At 40.9% G+C, this 24,269-nt stretch overlaps 1 protein-coding gene across 12 annotated transcripts in view; it reads left to right on the top strand.

Moving 5' to 3' along the window:
* The window catches only part of FHOD3 (formin homology 2 domain containing 3), a 655,003-nt gene that overhangs the window by 84,443 nt on the left and 546,291 nt on the right, over positions 1-24,269 (top strand). For all 12 annotated transcript variants that reach the window (XM_054018872.1, XM_054018870.1, XM_054018871.1 and 9 more), the window contains exon 3: positions 11,565-11,629. In XM_054018872.1, coding sequence (XP_053874847.1) covers positions 11,565-11,629 — 65 coding nt within the window. The remainder of the gene's footprint in view (positions 1-11,564; positions 11,630-24,269) is intronic.

Below are 24,269 nucleotides of genomic sequence, written 5' to 3'. Positions count from 1 at the left end.
GCATACGGATTTATTTGAAAATAGAACCCCACACAATCATTTTCAGTGCACTTCTGAAAAGCCATCAAATACTATGGTGATGAGGGCAATGTAAGAACCTATGTAGAATAGAATAGTAGCCTTGGATTCATTATGAGTGGGTAGGGCAGTTCAGAATTTTGTAAGCACAGACTGGGCTTTGATTTTAATAGTTACGAGCTCCAAGGCAAAAAGAAGGTGAAAGTTTTGAAATCTTCCAAAAGATGAAGAAAGACATACTTTTCAAAATGACTATCCAGATAGAAAAAGCTGATATCCCAGCTGTATTTTGGGATTTTTAAGAAAATTTAGGCTGGTATTTGTAAAGGGCCTGGTTTTCAAAGGGAGTTGGATGTAGCGTACAGATTTAAGTCCAAGATGTAGCGTACAGATTTAAGTCTTGCTTTCACAAATATATGCATTCAGATGTGATTTGTGGAAGTTAGAGACGAAGAGCTTGATCATTCCTCTACAATATTGTCCTGTTAAGATTTGAGAGTGCAGCATTTAATTTATCCTTTCTCCTTAAAAGGTTTCTTTTATTTTCTCCTTGAAATACAAATTCTGCCTAGTTATCAGAGCTACAATTCAGTAGTTTGATAGGCTGATAAGAGCGGAGAGAAGTAGCATGCAAGTAATAAATAGTTATCACCTCCAGAGGAGTTAACGTGTAGAACTTCCTTTGTTTTGATACCTGCCATGGGATACGCCTGCACACCTGGTGGCAGTGAGGTTGTTTTATGTGCATACTGCCCCTCCCATCGATTTGTCCTGGTGATCAGTGGGACCTTTGGGAAAGTTTCTCACTTATCTGAGATCAAAATTCTCACAGATGATGAATGTTGGCAGGTGCTTTGTAGTCTTATTCATTCAAAGGTTAGAAAAGCACAAAAAGTTTATATGGCTATTAAACCACATCGCCCCATGGAATGTCCTCTTAAATTTTTGTGAAGTGTTTTGTTCTGTTGACATCCCCCACCCTCCCATTGTATAGGCAAGTGTTACGTTAACATGGGGAGAAAATATTAATTGATTTTTTTTTAAGTGATTGTCATTTAGGCTGTACTTATGGGTCTGGGGTGAGATTTCATGCTGTGGCTCTAGAAGGTACAGTCTAGAAGGAAGTGGGGCTATTGTGGCTTTAAGCCACCTTTGTAACCTTTGATCCTGGGCTGTGCTGGAAGCTGAAGAGGCCTCTGGCATAACTTATTCAATCCTGGGAATCGGTTTAAGGGCTTGTCTTACATAGTGGCTTATGTGCTGTACAGGTGTGTGATTCCTAAACGTGTTGCGCATTAATCGGTCTGTTTAGAACCTGCTACTGGTGCACTTTAACATACTGCTGTTTGAAACAGTACTACATTGAAGTGCACTAGAGAACCGTTAGTGTGCAGGAGCAGAGTCTACCTGGACCAATGAATGTGCAGCACATTAGTGTGCTTTAGACATTACATCTCATCATGTAGACAAGCCCCGAGTTATGGCAGCCTCTTGGAGCTGCCCTAAGGGCCACTGAGCTGCCTGGAATCTTGGCAGTGTTGCATGCTACGGACATGCCTTTCCTGACCCCAGCCTTGCTCTCTATGCCAGAGTTTGCAAGAGGACACCTTTGGCCTTGTCTACACTACGAGAGTAGTTCGATTTTACTTAAATCGAATTTTTGGAATCGATATTGCAAAGTCGAACGTGTGTGTCCACACTAAGGACAGTAATTCGACTTTGTGAGTCCACACTAACGGGGAAAGCGTCGACATTGGAAGTGGTGCACTGTGGTCAGCTATCCCACAGTTCCCGGAGTCCCCGCTGCCCATTGGAATTCTGGGTGGAGCCGCAAATGCCTTCTGGGTAAAAAAAATGTGTCCAGGGTGCTTTTGGGTAACTGTCGTCATCCGTCCATCACTCCCGCCCTCCCTCCCTGAAAGCGCCGGCGGGAAATCAGTTCGCGCACTTTTCTAGTCAGTGACAGCGCGGACGCCACAGCACTGCGAGCATGGAGCCTGCTGCAACCATCACTGCAGTTGTGGCCGCTCTCAACGCCTCGCAACTTATCATACACCTTTCCCTGAGGCAGATGCAGAAAAGTCAGGCGAGGAGGCTACGTCAACGCGGTGATGGCCTGAAGTCTGAGAGTAGCACAGACCTCTCAGAAAGCAGGGGACCCAGCGCCGAGAACATCACGGTGGCAATGGGTCATGTTGATGCCGTGGAACGGCGATTCTGGGCACGGGAAACAAGCACTGAGTGGTGGGACCGCATAGTGCTGCAGGTCTGGGATGAATCCCAGTGGCTGCGAAACTTTCGCATGCGGAAGGGAACTTTCCTGGAACTTTGTGAGTTGCTGTCCCCTGCCCTGAAGCGCAATGACACCCGGATGCGAGCAGCCCTGACTGTCCAGAAGCGAGTGGCCATAGCCCTGTGGAAGCTTGCAACGCCAGACAGCTACCGGTCAGTCGCGAACCAGTTTGGGGTGGGCAAATCTACCGTGGGGGTTGTTGTGATGCAAGTAGCCAAGGCAATCGTTGATGTACTGCTGCCAAAGGTAGTGACCCTGGGAAACGTGGAGGCGATCATAGATGGCTTCGCAGCGATGGGATTCCCAAACTGCGGTGGGGCCATAGATGGAACTCACATCCCTATCCTGGCACCGGAACACCAGGCCAGCCAGTACATTAACAGAAAGGGCTACTTTTCCATGGTGCTGCAAGCACTGGTGGACCACAGGGGACGTTTTACAAACATCTACGTCGGATGGCCGGGCAAGGTTCATGACGCTCGTGTTTTCAGGAACTCTGGTCTGTTTAGACGGCTGCAGCAAGGTATTTACTTCCCGGACCACAAAATAACTGTTGGGGATGTGGAGATGCCTATAGTCATCCTCGGGGACCCAGCCTACCCGCTAATGCCCTGGCTCATGAAGCCCTATACTGGCGCCCTGGACACTGAAAAAGAACTCTTCAACTACCGGCTGAGCAAGTGCAGAATGGTGGTGGAGTGTGCTTTTGGCCGTCTCAAGGGGAGATGGAGAAGCTTACTGACTCGCTGTGATCTCAGCGAAACCAATATCCCCATTGTTATTGCAGCTTGCTGTGTGCTCCACAATCTCTGTGAGAGCAAGGGGGAGACCTTTATGGCGGGGTGGGAGGTTGAGGAAAATAGCCTGGCTGCTGATTACTCACAGCCAGACAGCCGGGCGATTAGAAGAGACCAGCGGGAAGCGCTGTGCATCCGGAAGGCTTTGAAAGCAAAGTTCCTGAGTGAGCAGGGTAACCTGTGACTTTAAAGTTTGTGTATTGAGAAGCTGAACCTGCCCCCGTTTCTTTACCCAGTTAATGTTGACTATCCTATCCAGTTACATACCCCCTTCACCCCACTTCCAACACACGTTTCAAAATAAAAATAGTTCTACTTTGTTAAAGCACACCGTTTTCTTTAATACTGTATTCGCGGGAATTTTTTAAAACTGGGACGCAGACTGTGGTGCGGAGCGGGTGTACTGTAGTGGCGCGAATGCAGCTTCTAAACTCAAGGATTGACAGGCTCCGCTGCGGTGGGATGGTTGTTTCAACGGAGCCTGTCACCCCTCCTGATAGGGACTGTGTGTATGGGGTGGTCTATGTGACTTTGTGGCAGGGGGAGGACGGTTACAGATCCCCTGCTGTGTGGCTCTGTGATCCTGCCTAAGGACCGCCGCTTAAGATCTGTAACTGCCCTCCCCTGCCACAAAGTCACAGAGCAACCCACCCCCCACCACATAACATGAAAACAACCTCCCAGACTAACCAGGGTAACTAGTCACTGCATCACTGCACTATGTATGTGCCCTGCTGCTGTGCCTGCCCCCGACTATATACCCTGCCAAAGGTGACTGTCCTGTCGAATTACCAACCCCCTATCCCCCCCTCCTCCAAAAGAACATGATGGAAACAGTAGTTAACAGAAACGTATTTTTTATTATCAACCAAACATGGAACTGGGAAAGTGAAACTTGGACGGGGGCTTGTGTCAGGCGGGAAGGAAAGAACTTGTCAAATTTTGGGGAATGAGAGCCTTCTGCTGCTCGAGCTCTCTGCAGGGGTGGAGTGAGAGTTAGCAGGGACTCTGCCGCCTCTCCTTCTGTGCACTTTGGGTGAGGGGAGTATGGGACTTGGTGGCGGGGGAGGGCGGTTAGAGATGGACTGCAGCGGGACTCTGTCCTCCTGCCTCCGTTCCTGCAGAACATCCACAAGGCGCCGGAGCGTGTCCGTTTGCTCCCTCATTAGTCCAAGCAGGGTTTGAGTCGCCTGCTGGTCTTCCTGACGCCACCTCTCCTCCCGATCCATGTTGGCTTGGTGCATTCGGGTCAAGTTCTCCCGCCACTGGGTCTGCTGTGCTGCCTGGGCTCTGGAGCAGGCTATAAGCTCCGAGAACATGTCCTCCCGTGTCCTCTTCTTCTTATGCCTAATCCGCGCTAGCCTCTGGGAGTGTGATGACAGGCTAGGTTGTGAGACAGTCGCAGATGGGGCTGTGGGAATGGGAAAAAGGGAGTGAATTCCTCAGAAAGATAAATGTAGTTGTGAACAAAGAACATAGTCTTTCTCTGTTAACAAGACCATGCACAGCACCTATCACATGCGCACTCAGCACAAGGTCGAATTCTCGGCCTTCGCATTCAGTGCCTGGGGTCTTCTACAGCACATTTGAGAAGCCTCTCAGGAGAACGGAATTTCTGTTGCAGGCAGACATGGTAAGCCGTAGACTTGTGGCAGCTTAAAACTTTAATATTAGCAATGGCCTCATTTCACATTGAAATCAATGTCGGTCCCTGCTGCCAGCAATTCGGCAAGCAGGAAGTCTGCTCCTGTCCCACACCCTCGCGGCTGTCCCCGGGAACGATCCCTTTTGGCTGCCTCTCTCCCGCCTCCACCGCGTGGCTGCAAACCAGCGGTTACAGTTCTGTAAAGGAACGGCAAAGCAGTCCCAACACTAACATTCCCCTACCTCATTCAAAGCAGGTCATCATGAGCGACATCACCCTCATGAGGATCTCTGACAGCGAGAAAGAGAGAATGCTCCGGGAAAGCCTGCAAAGACCAGGGCCGTATGCCGCCATGCTGTGCAGAGCAATGATTCCAGAGTACTTGATAGTCTCGTGGCGTGGCAACGTGTCCTACTACGGAGGACCCAATAAGGCCGCTCTCCCCAAGAACCTAATGCAGCGGATTTCCAATTACCTCCAGGAGAGCTTCCTCGAGATGTCACAGGAGGATTTCTGCTCCATCCCCGGACATATAGACCGCATTTTACTGTAGCTGCTGTAGCAGTGACTAACCAGTAGAGCGGCTTGGGCAGGACAATCATGCAAAACCGGACATTGCTAGATTTTTTTTCAATAGTTGCACTGCCCATGACTGAACCGTTAAGCTAATCAAACTAATCATGAGAAACCCATTTTTTAAATTGTTAATATTCCTGTTCTGTTACAAATAAATGTTTAGATTTTTACAACACTTACTGGTTGATCCTTCCCCAGATTCTGTGTCCGGGGTAACGGCTGGGGAGGGTTGGTAGGGGATCTCTGTAAGGGTGATGAAGAGATCCTGGCTGTCGGGGAAATCAGCGTTGTGAGCGCTGTCGACTGCCTCATCCTCCTCATCTCCTTCCTCATCTTCCCCGTCCGCTAACATGTCCGAGGATCCAGCCGTGGACACTATCCCATCCTCAGAGTCCACGGTCACTGGTGGGGTAGTGGTGGCGGCCGCACCGAGGATGGAATGCAGTGCCTCGTAGAAACGGGATGTCTGGGGATGGGATCCGGAGCGTCCGTTTGCCTCTTTGGTCTTCTGGTAGCCTTGTCTCAGCTCCTTGATTTTCACGCGGCACTGCGTTACATCCCGGCTGTATCCTCTCTCTGCCATGTCTTTAGAGATCTTCTCGTAGATCTTTGCATTCCGTCTTTTGGATCGCAGCTCGGAAAGCACGGACTCATCGCCCCACACAGCGATGAGATCCAAGACTTCCCGATCAGTCCATGCTGGGGCCCTCTTTCTATTCTGAGATTGCACGGCCATCACTGCTGGAGAGCTCTGCATCGTTGCCAGTGCTGCTGAGCTCGCCACAATGTCCAGACAGGAAATGAGATTCAAACTGGCCAGACAGGAAAAGGAATTCAAATTCAAATTTTCCCGGGGCTTTTCCTGTGTGGCAGTTCAGAGCATCCGAGCTCGTACTGCTGTCCAGAGCGTCAACAGAGTGGTGCACTGTGGGATAGCTCCCGGAGCTATTAGCGTCGATTTCCATCCACACCTAGCCTAATTCGACATGGCCATGTCGAAGTTAGCGCTACTCCCCTCGTCGGGGAGGAGTACAGAAGTCGAATTAAAGAGACCTCTATGTCGAACTAAATACCTTCGCGGTGTGGACGGGTGCAGGGTTAATTCGATGTAACGGCGCTAACTTCGACATAAACGCCTAGTGTAGACCAGGCCTTTATGTCTGTCTCCATCAGTGCCTGCACCGAGAGACTCCACCCCAAATTAGAAATGGGATTTTTAGGGCCCCTCTATGCCACTTCAGACCTTTTACCTGACATAAAGCAGCTGGAGCAGGATGGGGATCTCACCCTGATAGGCCTTCCAACTTGCCCCAATGCTGTTCCTTTGTGCTGCTTGTTTTGTTCTCTTTTTTACATTGTTAGTATATTTTATGGAAATAACTGGTGTTTACTTGTTTGTTACCTTTTAAAGTTTTAATAGTAAGGCTACCTATGGACTAAAGATTTAAGAGTGTTACATACACTGTCAATTCAAGTAGATGCTCTTTTTATGCTATGGCCCAGATCCAGCAAAGCATTGAAACCTGTGAGTAGCTTTAGGCATGTAAATATCAAGATGTTTGGGACTACTGATGCATTTAAAGTTGTGCTCATGCTTAAGTGCTTTACTGGATTGGAGTTTATATATTTTTTTTCTTTTGATGACTGGGTGTTTTGAATTTCTCCCAGCCTTGAATTAATACACACTTAGTATTAAGTTAAAGGATCAGCAGCTCTATTGAATACATACTGTATCAGTTTTCTCTTTTCTTGACCTGTGACTGTCAATGAAAGGATAACAATGCTACTTCATGCTTAGATTACACCTTCTGTCCAAAGGTCTCAAACATGAAGAATTTTCAGGAGTGTTTTCGCCTTCCATGGATTCCAATGAGGGTTGGATGTGCACAGAGGGACATAGTGGGTCAAAGAAGTCATGAAGTAGATACTTGATCATAGAGCAGAAAGTTGGAAGGTCATCCATTATATTTCTTGGCTTCAAAGCATGATGTACACATTGGATAAAATGCTACTTTTCATACTGCTTTAGCCACTTACATATAGCCATTAAAAAATCAACATCTCAAGTAGTGTATATTGTTCCTACAAAAGGAATACTGTTAATGTGTTATTTGTGGTGCCCCATAAATGTAAGTCTTCATTATTGTATTGAATTCAAATGACCTTCATATTTCATATGATACTGTCATATCTAATTATAGTTTACATTAAGCATTTACTGGAGCTAGTGAACTCAGATTTCGCGTTGCTTGAGAGAAAATATTTATGGGAGAAGCCACTTGGTTTGCTTGTAATGTTGTATATTCCTTTTGCTGCTGTTAAAATATACATCTAGTAGAGTACGTTTATTTATCCTGGAATAAACTTCATTTTATCTTCTACAGAAAAATACAGTCTTGTATTTATGGCAATTTTTTTTCTTGGTACATGATTGTGATAATAAACACTGAGCTTAATTTCTCTATTACATGAACTATTAGGTACAGAAGTTGGAATATTTTTTTCTTCACAATCTATTAAACACAAATATAATAATTAGCAGAAAAGAAAAGGATAACGGTGACAAACCCAGGGTGAGGAAATGTATATAATTAAATAGTAGAAAAGTTCCCATCTTTAAATGCCAATTGTATTAGTTTCTGAAATTATGTTAAGTTGTGCTTAACAACCAGGACCCATGCCATGATTTAGCTTTTACTTTACCATAACATAATACTAATACAGCTCTGTGTACAAGTAGGTCTCAAAGTGATTTAAAAAGGGTAATATCATTAGTGAACTGTATGGCATTTACTCAGTCTAACCTCAGAAGAATTAAAAACAGAATTGACAAAGGTCCTCCGATGATGGTGATCCTCTCACTAAACTATCCCAGCTCCTTAGCTATTTGTTTAAAATGAAGTTATACTCTGAAGTGTAACTCTCTTTGTGGGGGTCCATATTTGTTGTGTCTCAATGACTTACAGGTCAGAGTTAACACAACTTGTACCAGAATCTGACTGTTGAACACATCATCTCCAATTATAAAGATTCTGCAGTCCAGTCTTAGTAGACATTTTTGATTATGATGCATTACCCAGACTGAAATCCATTCACACTTCCATAGATGTCTTGTGTGGGGAGTTCTGGGAGTTTTGCATTTGACAGTAAAATAAACAGATACTTTTGATTAATAAAGCATCATTATGCATAGTAAGTTTTCTTTAATGCCATTTTGATCTGGAAGTTTACTAGGTAGGTGATATTTTATATGTTAGAAAGGTTTTTAAAAGACTCTTTATCTTGAGAAGGGCAGAACTGGGAGGGATACAATGATAAGGAACTGATCAAGAATGTTAGAACTGAGAGAAAAGGAAGAAGACTCCCTTTACTATACCTAATTGCTAACTTACAATATTAGAGGAATCAAGAATGAAATTGTTGTTGTTTTCTGGCATTTAAGTGAAAACCAAATAGCAGTATCTCCATGTACTGGTGTCACCAACATGGCTGGTAATAATTAACCTGATGACCAGTTTCCCTTTAATCCCAGTGACTGCCTGTAGAATAAGATCATGACAAACAGAAAGGGCAGCTATGGTTTCCTTTCAATAGCAAATTGCCCTTTTTTTGAAACTTCATCCAATAGGCTAACCACTGATTGAAGGCAAAGAAGCAATTTGTGTTTAGAAATCCATTTGGTTGGCAGCATTTATTGCCACATTTCAGTTTTTTAATTTTTGGTGATGTGTTTTCTGACCCTCTGCGTGGTGAACAGAGAAAGCTTATAAATTCTACAGCTGGCCTGGTTTAAAATGGCATGTTTCAGAGAAAGGAAAGAATAAATCTCCATGATTATCTTGAGCATTCATTACCTGAGTTCACTGTTTGTTTGTTTGTTTGTTTTTTTTTGTTCTCATGACTATCCTTTCTGTCTGTCTATCTTAAGTACTTACCTGGCTCCATTAGCGTAGTATCTGGGCACCTCAGTCTTCAACGCATTTGTCTTCACCCCATCCTTCTGAGGTAGGGCAGTGCTATTATCTTAGTTTTACAGGTGGTGATCTGTGGCACAGAAAGACTACGTGACATGCCCACAATTACCGAGGAGACCTGTAGTGGAGCAGAGAATTGAACCTCTGACTTCCACATCCCAAGCTAGAATCACCAAACCATCCTGCTCTCTTCAGAAGGGAAAGGTCATCCATTACGTCAAAGTATTAATAATAGTGCAGAAGAAGGAGCATAGAAGACACATTTTTTCACCGTTAGAAGAGCCATCATGCTGGGATACACCATAGTAAGACTACAGTGCAAATCTGGTGCATAGAATCATATGTCAATGAGTGGTACTAAAATGAATATCTCACATTAATTTGCCACTTTTTATTTGAAAGGATCCCAAAGCACTTTGTGAATTAGATATTTCACACGAGTCATTGCACTTTTGTGCTGGAAAAGGGCAGCTGTAGACAGAGCACAGGCCATAAAACGCAGAAGGATATTGTGTCCGGTTGAAATTTCAGGAGTAATGTAGGTACACAGATTGTCATTACCAAAATTGGAATTTGTCCAGAAAACAGGTTAATATCCATACTATACAGAATACATGTGAGGGAATAGTATGTTAGTGTTTGGAATTTCAAAAGACCTGCAAATCTAGTAGTCTTAAAAGAGCTTTTATACACCGTTACCTCGATATAACGTGACCCGATATAACACTAATTCAGCTATAACGCAGTAAAGCAGTGCTCTGGAGGGGTGGGGGGAGGGGCGGGGCTGCGCATTCAGGTGGATCAAAGCAGGTCCAATATAACGCAGTTTCACCTATAACGCGGTTAGATTTTTTGGTTCCCAAGGACAGCGTTCTATCGAGGTAGAGATGTATTTTGAAATTTTGTTTTATACCACTGTAAAGAGAGAGCATTTGAAAACCAGTGTAATTTAAAGGTTTGATATAAACCGTAAGAAAATGTATTATTGTAAGAGTGGCAGTGAATTCTTCAGTTACTAGTACATAAGCAATTCATTCTAACCTCAGTTTTCAGCCACTTGCATACTAATTCTTAATTTTTGCAGGCCTGGCATTTGTCTGAATGTGGATTTTTCTCTGGCAAATTGTACTGGGAGAGTGAAAAAATACTTTTTTACTCTTGTTTAAAATAAAATTCACAACTGTTTTGCTGAAACAGCTATGGAAAGGAAGTTGAAATATGGCTTGATAGTATTCCTTGTTGAAGAGCAGAGCCACTGTATCGTCTGATGAAAAGTGGTTTTGATCTGATTGAGTTGTGACCCACTAAAAATTGCAATATGTGTATTGGCAGAAGACTTTGCACAGAAATTTCTCACTAAGATGGTAAATTGTGCAGCTAAGGCAGACTGTGTAGTATGTGAGCTTGTGGCTAACTTGTATGCACAGTGGAAAGATTAAGGCTAGAATGTGACCTCGGGTACAGTCCTGAAGAAGTCCTGAGAGCCATTGTTCCCCAAATGCCCTGTTGAGGTACAGTCCTATCCCACCCCTGCTCTTCTGTTGCTCCGGAGGCAGTGTGGGGGTGGTGCTGGTGGTAAGGGAATAAGTTACTCTAGGCCTTGAAAGGGTACAACTTACTTCCGGCCTTGCATCTGGCCAGCTATTCTGGCTGTTGAATGGTGTGCGTGTGGGTGTGCAAAGCCCAAGCTCTGTCCACTTCCCGGCCACTTTCTTGGAAGGTAGAGTATCCAGAGATCAGGGACTATACTTTAGAGCAGACTGAAGATCCGCATAAGTCTGTCCAGTTAGTACAGCAGATGCGGGGAGGTGTAGCCTTACTCCTGTGCTGTGTCAGTAAGGCAAGAATGCAGCATAGTCCTTAAGGAATGAGGAAGGCCTCCTTAAGCTTGTAGGAAAAATGGTACATATTGATATAGAAATGGCATGTACTTAAAGACCCATCAAAATGCATATGCAGAAGGAATGGACAGAGTAAAGATTGCATATACAACCTTAAATTTAGCATTGTCTTTTTTAATGCTTGACTATAAAAGGCATAGGTACAACATTTTGAATCATGGGGTCTTGCTCCATGATTGGGATTCCCGGGAACTACAATAACACAAATAATAAATAATATTTTTATGAAGGGGAAAAACCCTGCATCATTGCTTGGAGCTCCTTTCATGTGGTATTTGTAGTGATATTAGATAAGACTAAGCTTTTAGAGAACTCTTTGTGGTTTCAATACTCACATCAAGTTTTCCTCTTTTTTCCCAGGAGGGGCAAGAAGCACAGTATAATTCTGAGGACACAGCTCTCAGTGAGAGTCCACGTCTGCATTGGTAAGTGAGGTTCGAAATGACAAAACAGAGAGTACTCTGGGATACGAGTTTGAGGAATATGATGAGATAGGCTTGCTTTCTACAAAGTTAAAATGAATAGGCCATATCTTTCTCACCCTCCTTGGAAAAAAAAATACCTCCCACTGATTTCAGTGGGATTGTTGTATAGGTAAAGTGAAGAGCGCTCTACTTTCATTAATAATCAGGGATTTATCTCTAGGAAATATCAAAGTGACTAAGCATTGTGGGTAAGAGCTGACATTACTCAATTTGGACAGCTGTTCCTGGATCCTGATTTGAAACATACCAAGGGATATGTAATAATGTTACTAATATAAAGGTCCCGTATTTTCAGTATTTACAAGTCAAACCTTTTCTTTTGAACTCTGGATACAGGATGACTGTATCTAAACCTTTAACCACATTTGAGGAATTGACCCAGGTGCAAGCTGGAAAAAGGTTTAATTTCTAACTTATATGCAATTTTGATTGAAAAGGGTGTTGATAAGAAAATAACTAAGATGGGAAAGGGATTTGGACAAATAAATTTATCTGGATTAGAGGGTCTCTATATGGCAAGGCAGATATACATCTTCGATTTGTGTAGCTCATAAAGAATATTTGTATAAATGTCTTTTGACTCCAGATAAGATCAATCATATTTTTGCTACTAGGGAAGTGCTTTGTTGGAGGGGTGTGGAGAAAAGGGGAAGATAGTAGCACACATGATGGTTTTGTCCAGAAACTAGACAGCTTAGGGAAGAAATTATTAAAGACATTCATCTTCTGACATTTTGTTGTCTTCCTAGAGATCTCCCTGACCTGCTTACTTAATGCTCTACTAAAAAGATCTACAGTTAAACAGAATGACAAATTAATTTCTTTTTTATTGTGTTGCTTTGTATTGCACATTATTGGAGATCTGTGACTTATCCTCCAGGGAATTGTGACATAGTAAAATATGGACTATCCTCGTAATGGAAAAGTTTTCACATCAAGTACCTATGCAAGAGAAGCGCCAAAAAGAGGTATTTAGAAATTTGGTGACCCTTTTTAGCATACTCAGAGGAGGAGGGCTCCACAGTCAGCAAGCCAGAATCTTTAGCCAGGTTCTTTGAATATTAACCTGTTCCTGAAAGGGTAATATACAATGTAATATGTTAACCTTTTATTGTAACTTTGCCTTAATAAAAAAGTTTCGAACATAAAATGAAGAGGGTTTGGCCCATGTATGATTGAGGGGAAGTAATCTGTAGAACAGAGGTCTCAAAGTCCCGGCCCGCAGGCTATCTGCAGCCCGAGAGCCTCCCCACTGCGGCCTGTGGAGGAGAGACGCATGCAGCCATGCTGCCGGCTCTGTCTGCTGCAGGTGCCGCCCCCCACAGCTCCCATTGGCTGGGGGAGAGGGACAGAGATACCATCACTAGTTGCCGGGCAGAGTCAGCTATGGAGGCAGCGTCACTTTTTTCCACAATGAATATAAACAAGTCAAAGTCAAAATACTGAACACAACTATCTGATGCACACCTTGTTGCAGTCCTGAAGGTTTCATCTGCTCAGTCACTGAGTCCAAACATCAACAAACTGACAGAACTGAAGCATTGCCAGGTGTCTGGCAAAGCTAAGAAATCTCTGGCAGGCAAAGAATTGTATAAAGTTGTACGACAGTTTTATTATTTCTAAGAAATTTGAAATAAAAAATACAATATCAACGTTTTCTTTTCTGAACACCATCTTCAGTGACATCATTGGCCCACTGGGAGGATTTGAGGACTGACACTGGCCCTAAGGTAAATTGAGTTTGAGACCCCTGCTGTAGAAGTTTAAGAAGCACAATGGAGATTTTGGTGTTGTACACTAAACTAGCTGTGATGGTAAAGCTGTGGTGCAGATACTTAAAAGTGCTTGCACGATCCATGTATCAACAACATTTGTACATACCCCCTAGATTATGCTTACTGGGTTGAGAAGAGGAGGTGAGAAATTGCTGGCTGACAGCTAACTACTGTATTTTAATAGCCTGTAATATTTATCTTTCTGCATATTGTGGATCTTGGCCATGCAGACTGTCATTATCACTGTCACGATTTTGGAAGTACTCTGGTTAGAATATTGCTGTCCTAAGAAAAGCCAACTGAAACAAGTTAATGTGTATCTTAAAATGTCCACATAGTACTAACGTGGCACGAATGAAGTTACCCTATGGTACATTGCCTATGGCGAAGTCAGTGCATTGCAAAGGGAATTTTATAAACCAATCTGCTGCACAGCAACTCATTTAAATGGACCTTAGTAGTAGACGCTAATACAAAGTGCACTAATGTTGTCATACCAGGACATTGTAAGTGGCTTGGGTTCATAAAAAAGAATGTATTCCATAGCTTCCTTTTTCTCTCCTTCATTTCATTTTCTTCCATGATAGGTTACTTTGGCACTTGAACCATTCATACTGTGCTAGTCTGGATTCAAGAGATCATAGTCTGAACACAGAACTATAGTGACACATGTTTTTAGGCTCATTAAAGGGAAAAAAAAGCTGAGTAAAGATTCACTTTATTTATAAGATTGTAGTGTTGTCTGAGTGTTCATGAAATCAGACTTTAAATACAATTAAACTTTCTTCTTAATCTAGGGACACATTCTGAAACAGCCTTTATAAGAATTTGAACTGAACATAAGCAACCTACAGAATTCCTCAAATGCCTCCCATTGAGAGCTGTCTCTAGACAGCATCATGTAGAAACAGATTCCCCTATACTAGCTGATTGAAGAACAACAGTGGACTATTATTTGGCATATGTGCTTTGCTATTAGAGAAGAAGCAAGGATGCCAAGACTAGGATGATTGTATAAATATGAATTAAATTAAAAACAGTTTGGAGAAACACTTGTTCTGGCTGGCTATGGTATCTTTTCAACAGACCATTAGCACAAGAGAAAATTTCATATGTTTCCTAGAGTCACAAAAAATATTTCCTCATGTCAGATTTTTAGTTTGGCCAGAATGCAAAGAGTCAGAGCATTAGGTTTGCATTTGCAGTTATCTGGTGGACATGCCCAAATGTCCTTGAACATATGTATCTTACTGTACACATTTTAACTTCCATTTTCAAAAATATGTCTCTCAGGTCTGGTCTATACTACCCGCCTGAATCGGCAGGTAGAAATCGACCTCTCGGGGATCGATTTATCGCGTCCCATTGGGACGCGACAATCGATCCCCGAATCGGCGCTCTAAATCCACCAGCGGAGGTGGTAGTAAGCGCCGCCGACAAAAAGCGGCAGAAGTCGATTTTTCCGCCGTCCTCACAACGGGGTAAGTCGGCTGCAATACGTCGAATTCAGCTACGCTATTCACGTAGCTGAATTTGCGTATCTTAAATCGACTCCCCGCTGTAGTGTAGATGTACCCTCAGTGTAAAAGGCTATCCTAATGTTCTGTGCATAGATGATGCCTTGAATTTTAAATCTCCAAAATTTAATTTGGATCTGCACTTTTGGCTAGGTGCATTATAAATATAGGGGCAAACTGCAAGATCTGGATCTGATTTTAGATTCCAGCCCCCTGCTGAAGTTTTTGGAGTTTTCAGATCAGAGGTTTTGTTTCAGCCCATGTCTGATTGTAATGTAGTTTTCTTAATTTTTTTATAAGCTACTGTGAAATAATAGGGAACGCTGAATGGTTTTTAGTGTTGGAATCATTCTGAGAAAGGTACATGTCAGTTACACTTTTCAGAAATTAGGAAGGGTGTTTCATTGGCAATGAGTATCTGTCTTCATCTTGTGTATCTGTCCATATCAGCTGCATGCTATACCTTTTTCCAAATATGAGCATTAGGTTCTGAGGTTGAAAGATCTTACCTTTTTTTTATTTGGGGGGAGGAGGGTAGAAGCCAGGAGTTAGAGCAATTTGAGCTGGTGTTCTATGAAATAAGAAATGTGCTTCAGATCTTTTCTTTAGTTCCATCCACCTGTTCTATAATTACAATAGTGTTTCTTCACAATGTGCTTGCAAAGGATTGTGCTTAGAATGTAACTGTGTTTAAAGTCATCATTATAGTATAGCTGTTTTACTAGAGAGCATCAGGGCTGTTGTCACATAACCTGTCATCACTGCCAGACTCCCAATCATAATTTGCATTTAGGGCTGAAATAAAGATTTTGTTTTTCTTTGAATAAAAGCTCCCTTGAATAAATTGTCCAATATTTTTTTCCATCCCTAAATCTTTTCTTTTTCATGTCAAATATGTAAACATTTGTGTTCAGAATGTCAAAATAAATTTCCCTGCATTAGGGGATGCTACTCTCTTGGCAATACATTGGGCATTAGTGCCAGCAGATGTATTGACTAATCTTTTGTGAGCTTTAGGAAGTAGTAGTAGTTACAATCCCACCTCCAACTTGTGACAAAGGAAGCCTCATAACATTATGCTCAAATTAAGAACTTGATGGAAGAAGGAACAAATAGCTTTTATAACTATTTTTCCCTGTCTTATTTAATCCCAGTTGAATCATATCATGATTAATGTTATCAAACAAATGAACAGTTTTAAAATCAAGACTTGAGTGAGCTGAAATTTTGCTGTAGTTTAATCCAGTTTTTTGTTTATAGAGCATAAAACCAGTGAAAATGATGGGCTTAGTTTTGCACCAATTAATGTAAATTGAGCAGAAACAGGCCTTAAATGGCCCAGTTTCAGATGCCTTGTTCTCAGTTCTATCAAATTTAGATTTTTGTTCGGTGTAATTACGTTGACAGTGAGTTAATACTCCATGGGTTAAGTCTCATTGGTGTCTTGGCACGCCTTATATCCAATTTTCCTTGCTTTCATTTGTTTGTGACCTAATATTATTTTTTGCACGTGTGTTTTAAATATGGAAGATTACTTGATAAATTCCTATGTAAACCAAGATTTGGCCTAAAACATCAACAGTGCTAAGAACTTTCACCTTTTCCAGCAAAACATAGATTTCAGTCAGAGCAGCTTTTGACTAGTTAGTGCCCAGGATTGCATGGACAAAATTCTGGGCTTTCCCTAGCAACACCAATTAACTCAATAATTACGTACTGCCAACATTTTTCTGTGACAGATTAATAGAAGAAGAGAACACAGTGACCAGAACAAGGGAACTCTTCATTATTTCTTGAACGTTCACTTTACTTTTTCTGTATGAGAGTGGCCAGGCAGCTGGTATGCTGTGACCTCTGCTTAATACCATACCTTAGACCTTAATTCCTCCTGTGCCGCTGACACATCAGACAGTCCGGTGCCTCCAGATATTATGGTTGCTCGCTAGTTGTGGTACTACATTCCAAGTGATGCCAGTACATTCAATATCTTCTGTCACTATCTTCTGCCCGTTCATCCTTGGCCTTTTTTGCTTTCTCTTTCCTCCCTCAGGTACTCAATTCAGTGCTTACTTAACATGTCTCCGATATGGTGTGCATGGTGTGCATGTCACAACCATCTGAGCCTTCTTTCTTTGATTGTTTTCTAACATGTCCTGCTCTGTCAGCTTCCTTACTCTCCCATTTGTTATTTTGTCTTTCCATGTAACACTGCTCTACAGCCAAAATGCTTCTGAAATAAATGTAGTCAAACTTTACTAATTCTGGGTCACCGAGAACGAAAATGATGCTTAAAATTGTTGATTGGCTCTAGTTTTCAAGATATGCTATTGGTCAGTATATACGATCCTTGACTTGGGAATGGCGGAGGATAAGTGAGTTATAAAGGGAAGGGGTCTCAATTTAAACCAGAAATGACTAAAATACATCTTTGACTGGATCTATGAATAAATCTATGACTGGGTTTGGACAGTACTTGCTTTTTAGGCAAAACAATGAATGATGCAATCTGAAGCTGGTATTGCGTCATACATGATATGAATTGCATCATGTTATTCCTAGAAGTCATGAATGATGCAATCATAACGAAGCTTACATCACTCTGCTGAACAAATTGCCCTATATCAGCTTTAGAAATCATACAGTGTCGTGCTCTCTTATTTGTCAGTGTTTGATTTTGCAAAGGGACACATTTCTGTTTAGCCAAAGTGAGCAGAAATGCCTCGTACTTGTGTGAACAGTGCAGATAACTTCTGCTATGTTTGTGGTGAAGTGACTTTTGCATCACAAAAGCACAGTATAACCACTATGGTTAAGAAAGCCTATCACCTTTATTTTGACTGCAAAATTGGAGATCAGGACAAGAGGTGGGCCCCACACATATGCTGCAACACTTGTGCAACAAATCTTCGCCAGTGGTTGAAGAGGAAAAGGAAATCTATGCCTTTTGCAGTGCCAATGATTTGGAGAGAGCCAACAGATCATGCCAACGATTGTTACTTCTGCATGGTGCCTCCAGTTGGGAAAGGTGTGTCAAAGAAGAAAAAGTGGATTATCCAAACATTCCATCAGCTATACAAACAAACAAAGTGTGCATTATCCAAACATTCCATCAGCTATACGCCCAGTACCCCACGGAGAAGGACTGCCGGTTCCTGATGCACCAGAATCATTCTCACTTGAGTCAGACGAGGAAGAGGATGAAACTTCTGGTCCTGAACAAGCAATTTCACCAGGACATTTCAACAATGGAGAAACGCCATCAGGGCAAATGGAGCCCATCAATGCTTGCAGACTATTGCTGGACAGTGACAAGAGATGCTCCATTTAATGAATACAAGAGACAAGCTAAGAAGCGCCGGGTAGACACTGAATAGGACTAAACTATGTACATAATAGTTTTTTGCCTTTTGTTTCATAATAAATTTTATTTATATAACCCCTTTGCTGATTTTTAAAGTGTTACATAAATAGGACAGGTGAAATATTATCATGTAAAGCAACCATAAACACATGAAAAGACCTAGGTTTACAATTTATGATTAAAACTCTACTATCTACACAATATACATAGACATAAAATGTAAAAACTTAAATATCTTAGGAACAGTAGCCAATCAGTTGTTTTAATTGTCATATTTGAATTCGGCACATCCAAATACATAATAAATAGCACATTTTATCTCTGAAGCAGACGACTTCTCAAATTGTAGACCAGTGTAATGTGCAGTATCTTCCTCAGCCATGTCTGAGAGGCAGCCTCCAATCTGTTTTTGTTAGCCACTGTCATTGGACAAGTCTCTGCTCCGTATAGTAGCGTGCTCATGATTATACCAAGCTATGATTGCATGGTATAAACTGATCTTTGGTTTGCTGCTTAGTACACTAATAATTATCTCACTGTTACTTTGTGCTCCCCCATACCTGCTTTTTATCTATCTGTTATCGCTCAGTATATACTTTGATTGGAAGCTCTTTGGTGCAGGGACATCATTTTCATTATATGTGTGTATAATACTAGCACAGTGAAGCCCTAGTCCGTGATTGGAGCCTCTAAGCACTATCACAGTTCAATAAATAAATATTATAATAACAAACTAATCACTTTACATCACTCTAGATGTGTGTGTCAACCAATGATTTTTTGCCAAGATATAGTAGTTTTGATGGACAGCAAATCTTTGCCTGAGGTAGTGCTCCATGTAACAGGAACTGCAAAATGTAATTAAATCAGCCATCCTGTTTGGCTGTGTGATTGCTATCAAAATGAAGAGGCTAATTCAATAAGGATTAACATTCTAGTTACAATATGCCAAAACAATGATTTTAAAGTTCATACTGATTTTATTTGTACGATTATAGTTCCTATCCTCCAAATTACTCTTTCCTACATTTTATTTATATATATATATGTATTGTTTTTATTTACATGCACAATAAAAATAATTATTTGCATTTATGTGGAGCTTTTACAACTATTAATGCATTTAACCTCATAGCACCCCTATATATATTATAGCAGGAACAGCAGCAATTGCAAAATAGAGTCCATTTTATCCCCAGGTATTCAATCACTCATAATTTTTTGAAAATTCCACTTAATTGGCCCTTTTATCCTCTCTGTTTACTAGGAATGCTAACCCCAACCATCCCGATCCCTCATTTACTCCTTTTCATTTTTTCCATGATGCTGCTTATGCGTGAAATACTCTCCCCAGATTGGTCCATAAGTCCCTCTTCAAGATCCACCTGTACTGTGATGCCTGTGGGAAACTGTCAGCTGATAATGATTAGGTAGACAGGCTTGCTGAGCAAGGAGGATATCTTTATCTTAAAGTGATTCAGAACCACCAGTTAGAGCACATAGCTAATCCTCATCCTCCCTGCTCCTTTTCCTTCCCATTATTGGTCACAGTCACTTGTTGCATATGTTGTTGTATATTAGAACCTAATCCTGCAATCATTCTTGCATGTGTTTAACTTTATATATGTGAATAGTCCCATTGAATGCCTGAGCCTCAAGTCTTTCCCTTTGCTGCTCCTGGATTGGTGTACTGGTGACAAAATCTAACCTTTAAACCAGTAAAGATATCTGGTACCTAAGGACGAAGAAATTAGTGTAGATGGACAAGAAAGAAAAAGGTCTGACGTGGAAGTTACATAAACATAGGAAAAAGTCATATATTTGAGAAACCATATATGATCGTGTCATAAAAGACTATACTGTATTGCATTCTCTCAGAGGGCTGAGTTAAAGTTCCGCATGTAACCACACTGTTGGCATTTCCTTACTTTTGAATGCTTAACCATGCAACCTGAATGTTCAAACAAATGTTGCATTTGTTTGGAATGTGTAAATGTACACTGTTCTGACAGTTGGCCTATGGTAATAGTTGCAGATCCTGTGAAGTATCTTCTGATGTTCAGTAACTGCTTTCCCTATTTATGGGTTCTTAGGCTAACAAGTTATCTCCCAGGAAACGAGAACTTTCGTAATTTATAATGGGCCCTCCAAAATATGGGAAGACAGTGTCCCATAAAAACCTTTCGTAATCGAGGCTTAACAGAGGTTTCAGGTCTTTTCTTTGAATCTCTCATTTGGGCCTGTGAATTGTGATTTACAGGCCCAAATGAGAGGCTCAAAGAGAAGAGGTTCTTTGAGGGGCATTTTACAGATTTCTGTTCAGTGTTAGAAATACCTAATGGAAAACATTTTAATCTTGAAAGAAAGAGCATGTGGTGAGCATTAGCAGCTCAGCAAAACGTGCAACCAATTCGGATTTAATTTAAAGGGAACAATGGAGGTGCCTCGAGAATTTGTCGGAAGTGCTGTGGTTTTGAGTTCATATGCTGATGGTAACAGAACTGCAAAAGAGGTGAGTCGCAAATGCTTTATTAAATATCTTCTCAGTATAACTGGAAAGGAAAAGATGAATTCCACTCTTAATTGGTACAATGATGATGCCAGATGAGGGTTGTCCATTATTGATTTACAGTCATGTTATATTCCTCATGATTCCTGCTGTATTTTTGTGAAAGTCATGGTTTAAATGAAGATAATAAACAACATGTTTATTACAAGTAAACTGAGATCATACAAAAAGGAAAGATGAGAAAAGGCGTTCCAGGTTTTTTGGGGGAAGATAGAGGGTCAGCTATTTTTTTTCTAAATGGCGTAATTTAAGTACTAGTTAGCAGAGCACACACACTATCTTGGGGCTGTTTCCAGATGTGATTGGAGATATCTGATTCAGCTCCTTTTCAGTTTGTGTGAAACATGAAATGGCTGCAAAGCATAGCAATAAAAATAGCTTTTTGAACTTTTTAAGATTATTTAAATTAACTTTACCCAGGCTTTGGAACACTGATGCTCTTAAGTCCAGTGGTTCCCAGATCAGATGGCTTCAGAAAAATAAATTAATATAAATAATTTTGCTTAAAGAACTGGTCTCCCTTAAATAATGGTGTTAGATTTTCCTGTTCAGATAAATGCAAACATGTTCGGACAACCTGATTCTATGGATTAACCACAGCACTTCCCGACAACTTGTTATTGTCCTTGCTTATGCTCAGTAAAGGAACATTGCATTATGGAGCCGTAGTCATGGCTTCCTGGTGATGGATACAATTACCATTCCACTCTGAGCTCTGTTTTGACACCCCCCCACACACACACCCATTCTCCTTTACTCTCTTTTGAAATTACTCCTTCTATTTTGAAAATATTTTTGCCTCAAGCAAAATCTGTATTAGTTCAGAGAGAATTTTAGACAAAGCGGAGAAATCTCTGGTGATTATCTCAGAAAAGCTATTCAAAATCTTCATCCTTGTAGTGCCCTAAGTTTAAAACTGCAGCACCATGAAAGTTTTGGAGCAAAGAAACCATAGCCTCCATTAGCAGTGGGCTGCTGTAATGTACATATCCTGTTTTAAGAGGGATTGTTCCAGTTTTGAAAGGACTGCTGTGACTGAAAATTTGGAATTTGCCCTACTTCTCTTGTGCCTGAAAATACAGCAGTGATCAACAGGACTTCTCTGTTATCATCTCTCTAACTATGTTTTAAAATTATTTTGATTCCCAGAATGATTTTTCTCTTATTACAACATTAAAAACTATAAGGCAAGGAAAAACTCAGGTTTGACCAGTAGCAAATATCATTGAGTATTAAAACAAGGCTTATAAGAAACAGCAGGTCATCTTCACATGTGTCTACATAATGCAATGTCAAAGCTAGACAAATGGGTGTTAGGACACTTTTTTTATCCATTTGCAAACTTGTTAGAGATCTTTTTTCATATAATTTAAACTATTGTCATATTGTATTTTATTGTAATCTGGAACACAAAAAAAATCCAGCAAAGATTTTTATTTTTTATTTTTTGAACTTGCGTTCTAGCTACACATGAATTTCCTGTGGGGATTAAAAAAAAAACAAAAAACAGTATTGCTTGGCACTTTTATAGCACCTTCATTCCAATGATTTCAAAACGCTTTTCATGCTATAATGTTTCACAAAAAAAACATGAAAATAGGTAAGAATTAATTAATTGGCATGTCTTGTGCTTACTGGTGCACTGTAATTAAAATGTCTAAGATGTAACATCCAAATGACTGGTGTTGCAATTGTCTGGTCTAAGCATAAAATCTTAAATCTCTGTGATCTATAAAGGGATTAACACAATAATTTCCATCTTTTAAAAGTGTAACCAGGATGAAACTTAAAAAAACAAAACAAAAAAACAACACAACCTAGTTGTATATGCACAAATAAATTATATATATATACAGACACATACTGTTTATAACAAGTAGGATAAGGATCTGGTCCTGCAGATATCAACTAATGAGTTGTAGTATTTACTACTGTGGGTAGTTTATTCTCCTTTTTAAAAAACAATTTGTTTCTATTGAGCTCACAAGTATTGTTTTAAACTGTTATATTTATGAACAAATATTAGTTTTTACTTAGATGTTTAAAAGGCTTTCGCCCATAAATAAAAAGGGGGTAGAGCCTGTCACTAATTAATTTTTTTCCCATTGTGGGTTCTGCTATAGTTATAGGGCCTGTTCCAAAGTCCTGATTACACTGTTGTCTGTGGAAGTCTTTCCACTGACTTCAGAGGGCTTTAAATCTCTTCTGGGGAAAATTTGGAGGTACACCTCCTCAGTGTGAGACCTGGGAGGCATTGTGATTAAAGCAAGCATGACGGGTCAGATCCTCAGCTGATGTAAAGCTGCATAACTCTGTTGACTTCAAAGGACTATGACAGTTGACACCAGCTGAGGCTCTGGCCTGATATCTCCTTCAGCTCTAAGTGAGCATGGCCACTGCTACACCCTTGAAGTCTATGGCATTTATTCTCAAACTTTTCCATACAGTGACACTCTCTCCCCCCCGCCTCCCCACACACTCCCATTTCATCTATCTGGGATCTATCCGGGATACTCATCCCACTTAGCAATATGGAAAGGGAAAGCTGGTTGCAACCACCTGTTAGCTCATCTTCTGGGGGTTGTGACCACCCCACCCCAGGTTGAGAAACTGTACACCGTGGGGGTTGCACAAGTGTGTCCATACTTGCTTATATCCTACAGGATAGTATGACAACACTGCATTGATTTATATTTAGGTTTTCTTTGCAAATATAGGATATAAAGGCTTCATTTATTTTATATAAATGAAATTTAAGTTCTGCTGAGTCTCGTGAGACCACTATAGAATTGCCAGGATTGAGTAGTGCTGTGTACTAACTTAGTTTGACCCCTCAATAACTGTTGCAATACAATACAATACAATACAATACAATAAATATTACTAAGTAGCTCAGTGTTATTTCAACTTAATGCTCTTCCAGAAATTTATAATAAAAGTTCCTATATTTCATTAAATATAGGAAATATCAATCTTCTACATAGCAATTTCTCATAACCTTGTGCCAGTAGCTGAAACTTTTTTCATCAAAATTCCCTTTTAATTCTGTTTGCTTATAAAGTATAGCTCTTTGTTCCAAAATCAAATCAGTTTCAAGCTTCTGGGACTAGATTAAGACCACCAAACTCATTTCGCTTTAGCGTTAACCACAGCACAAACAAACCCGTAACTGGAAATGAAAAAGGTTAAGTCTGTTAAAAATATCCCCCAAAGGAATTAGAATTATGTTTAGAACAGAGCTGAGTGATCACTTTCCTGCCTGTGTTCTGCCTGTTTTCCATATGGAAAATACTAATCACTATAAATGTATTGGCTTCAGATTACTTTTCTGAAGCCTTATACCTAGGCCTAGTTTAAA

This window comes from Malaclemys terrapin, chromosome 2 (assembly GCF_027887155.1).
Source record: "Malaclemys terrapin pileata isolate rMalTer1 chromosome 2, rMalTer1.hap1, whole genome shotgun sequence".
In the NCBI taxonomy this organism is placed as follows: domain Eukaryota; kingdom Metazoa; phylum Chordata; order Testudines; family Emydidae; genus Malaclemys; species Malaclemys terrapin.
This window is presented reverse-complemented; position numbering and strand designations above follow the sequence as displayed.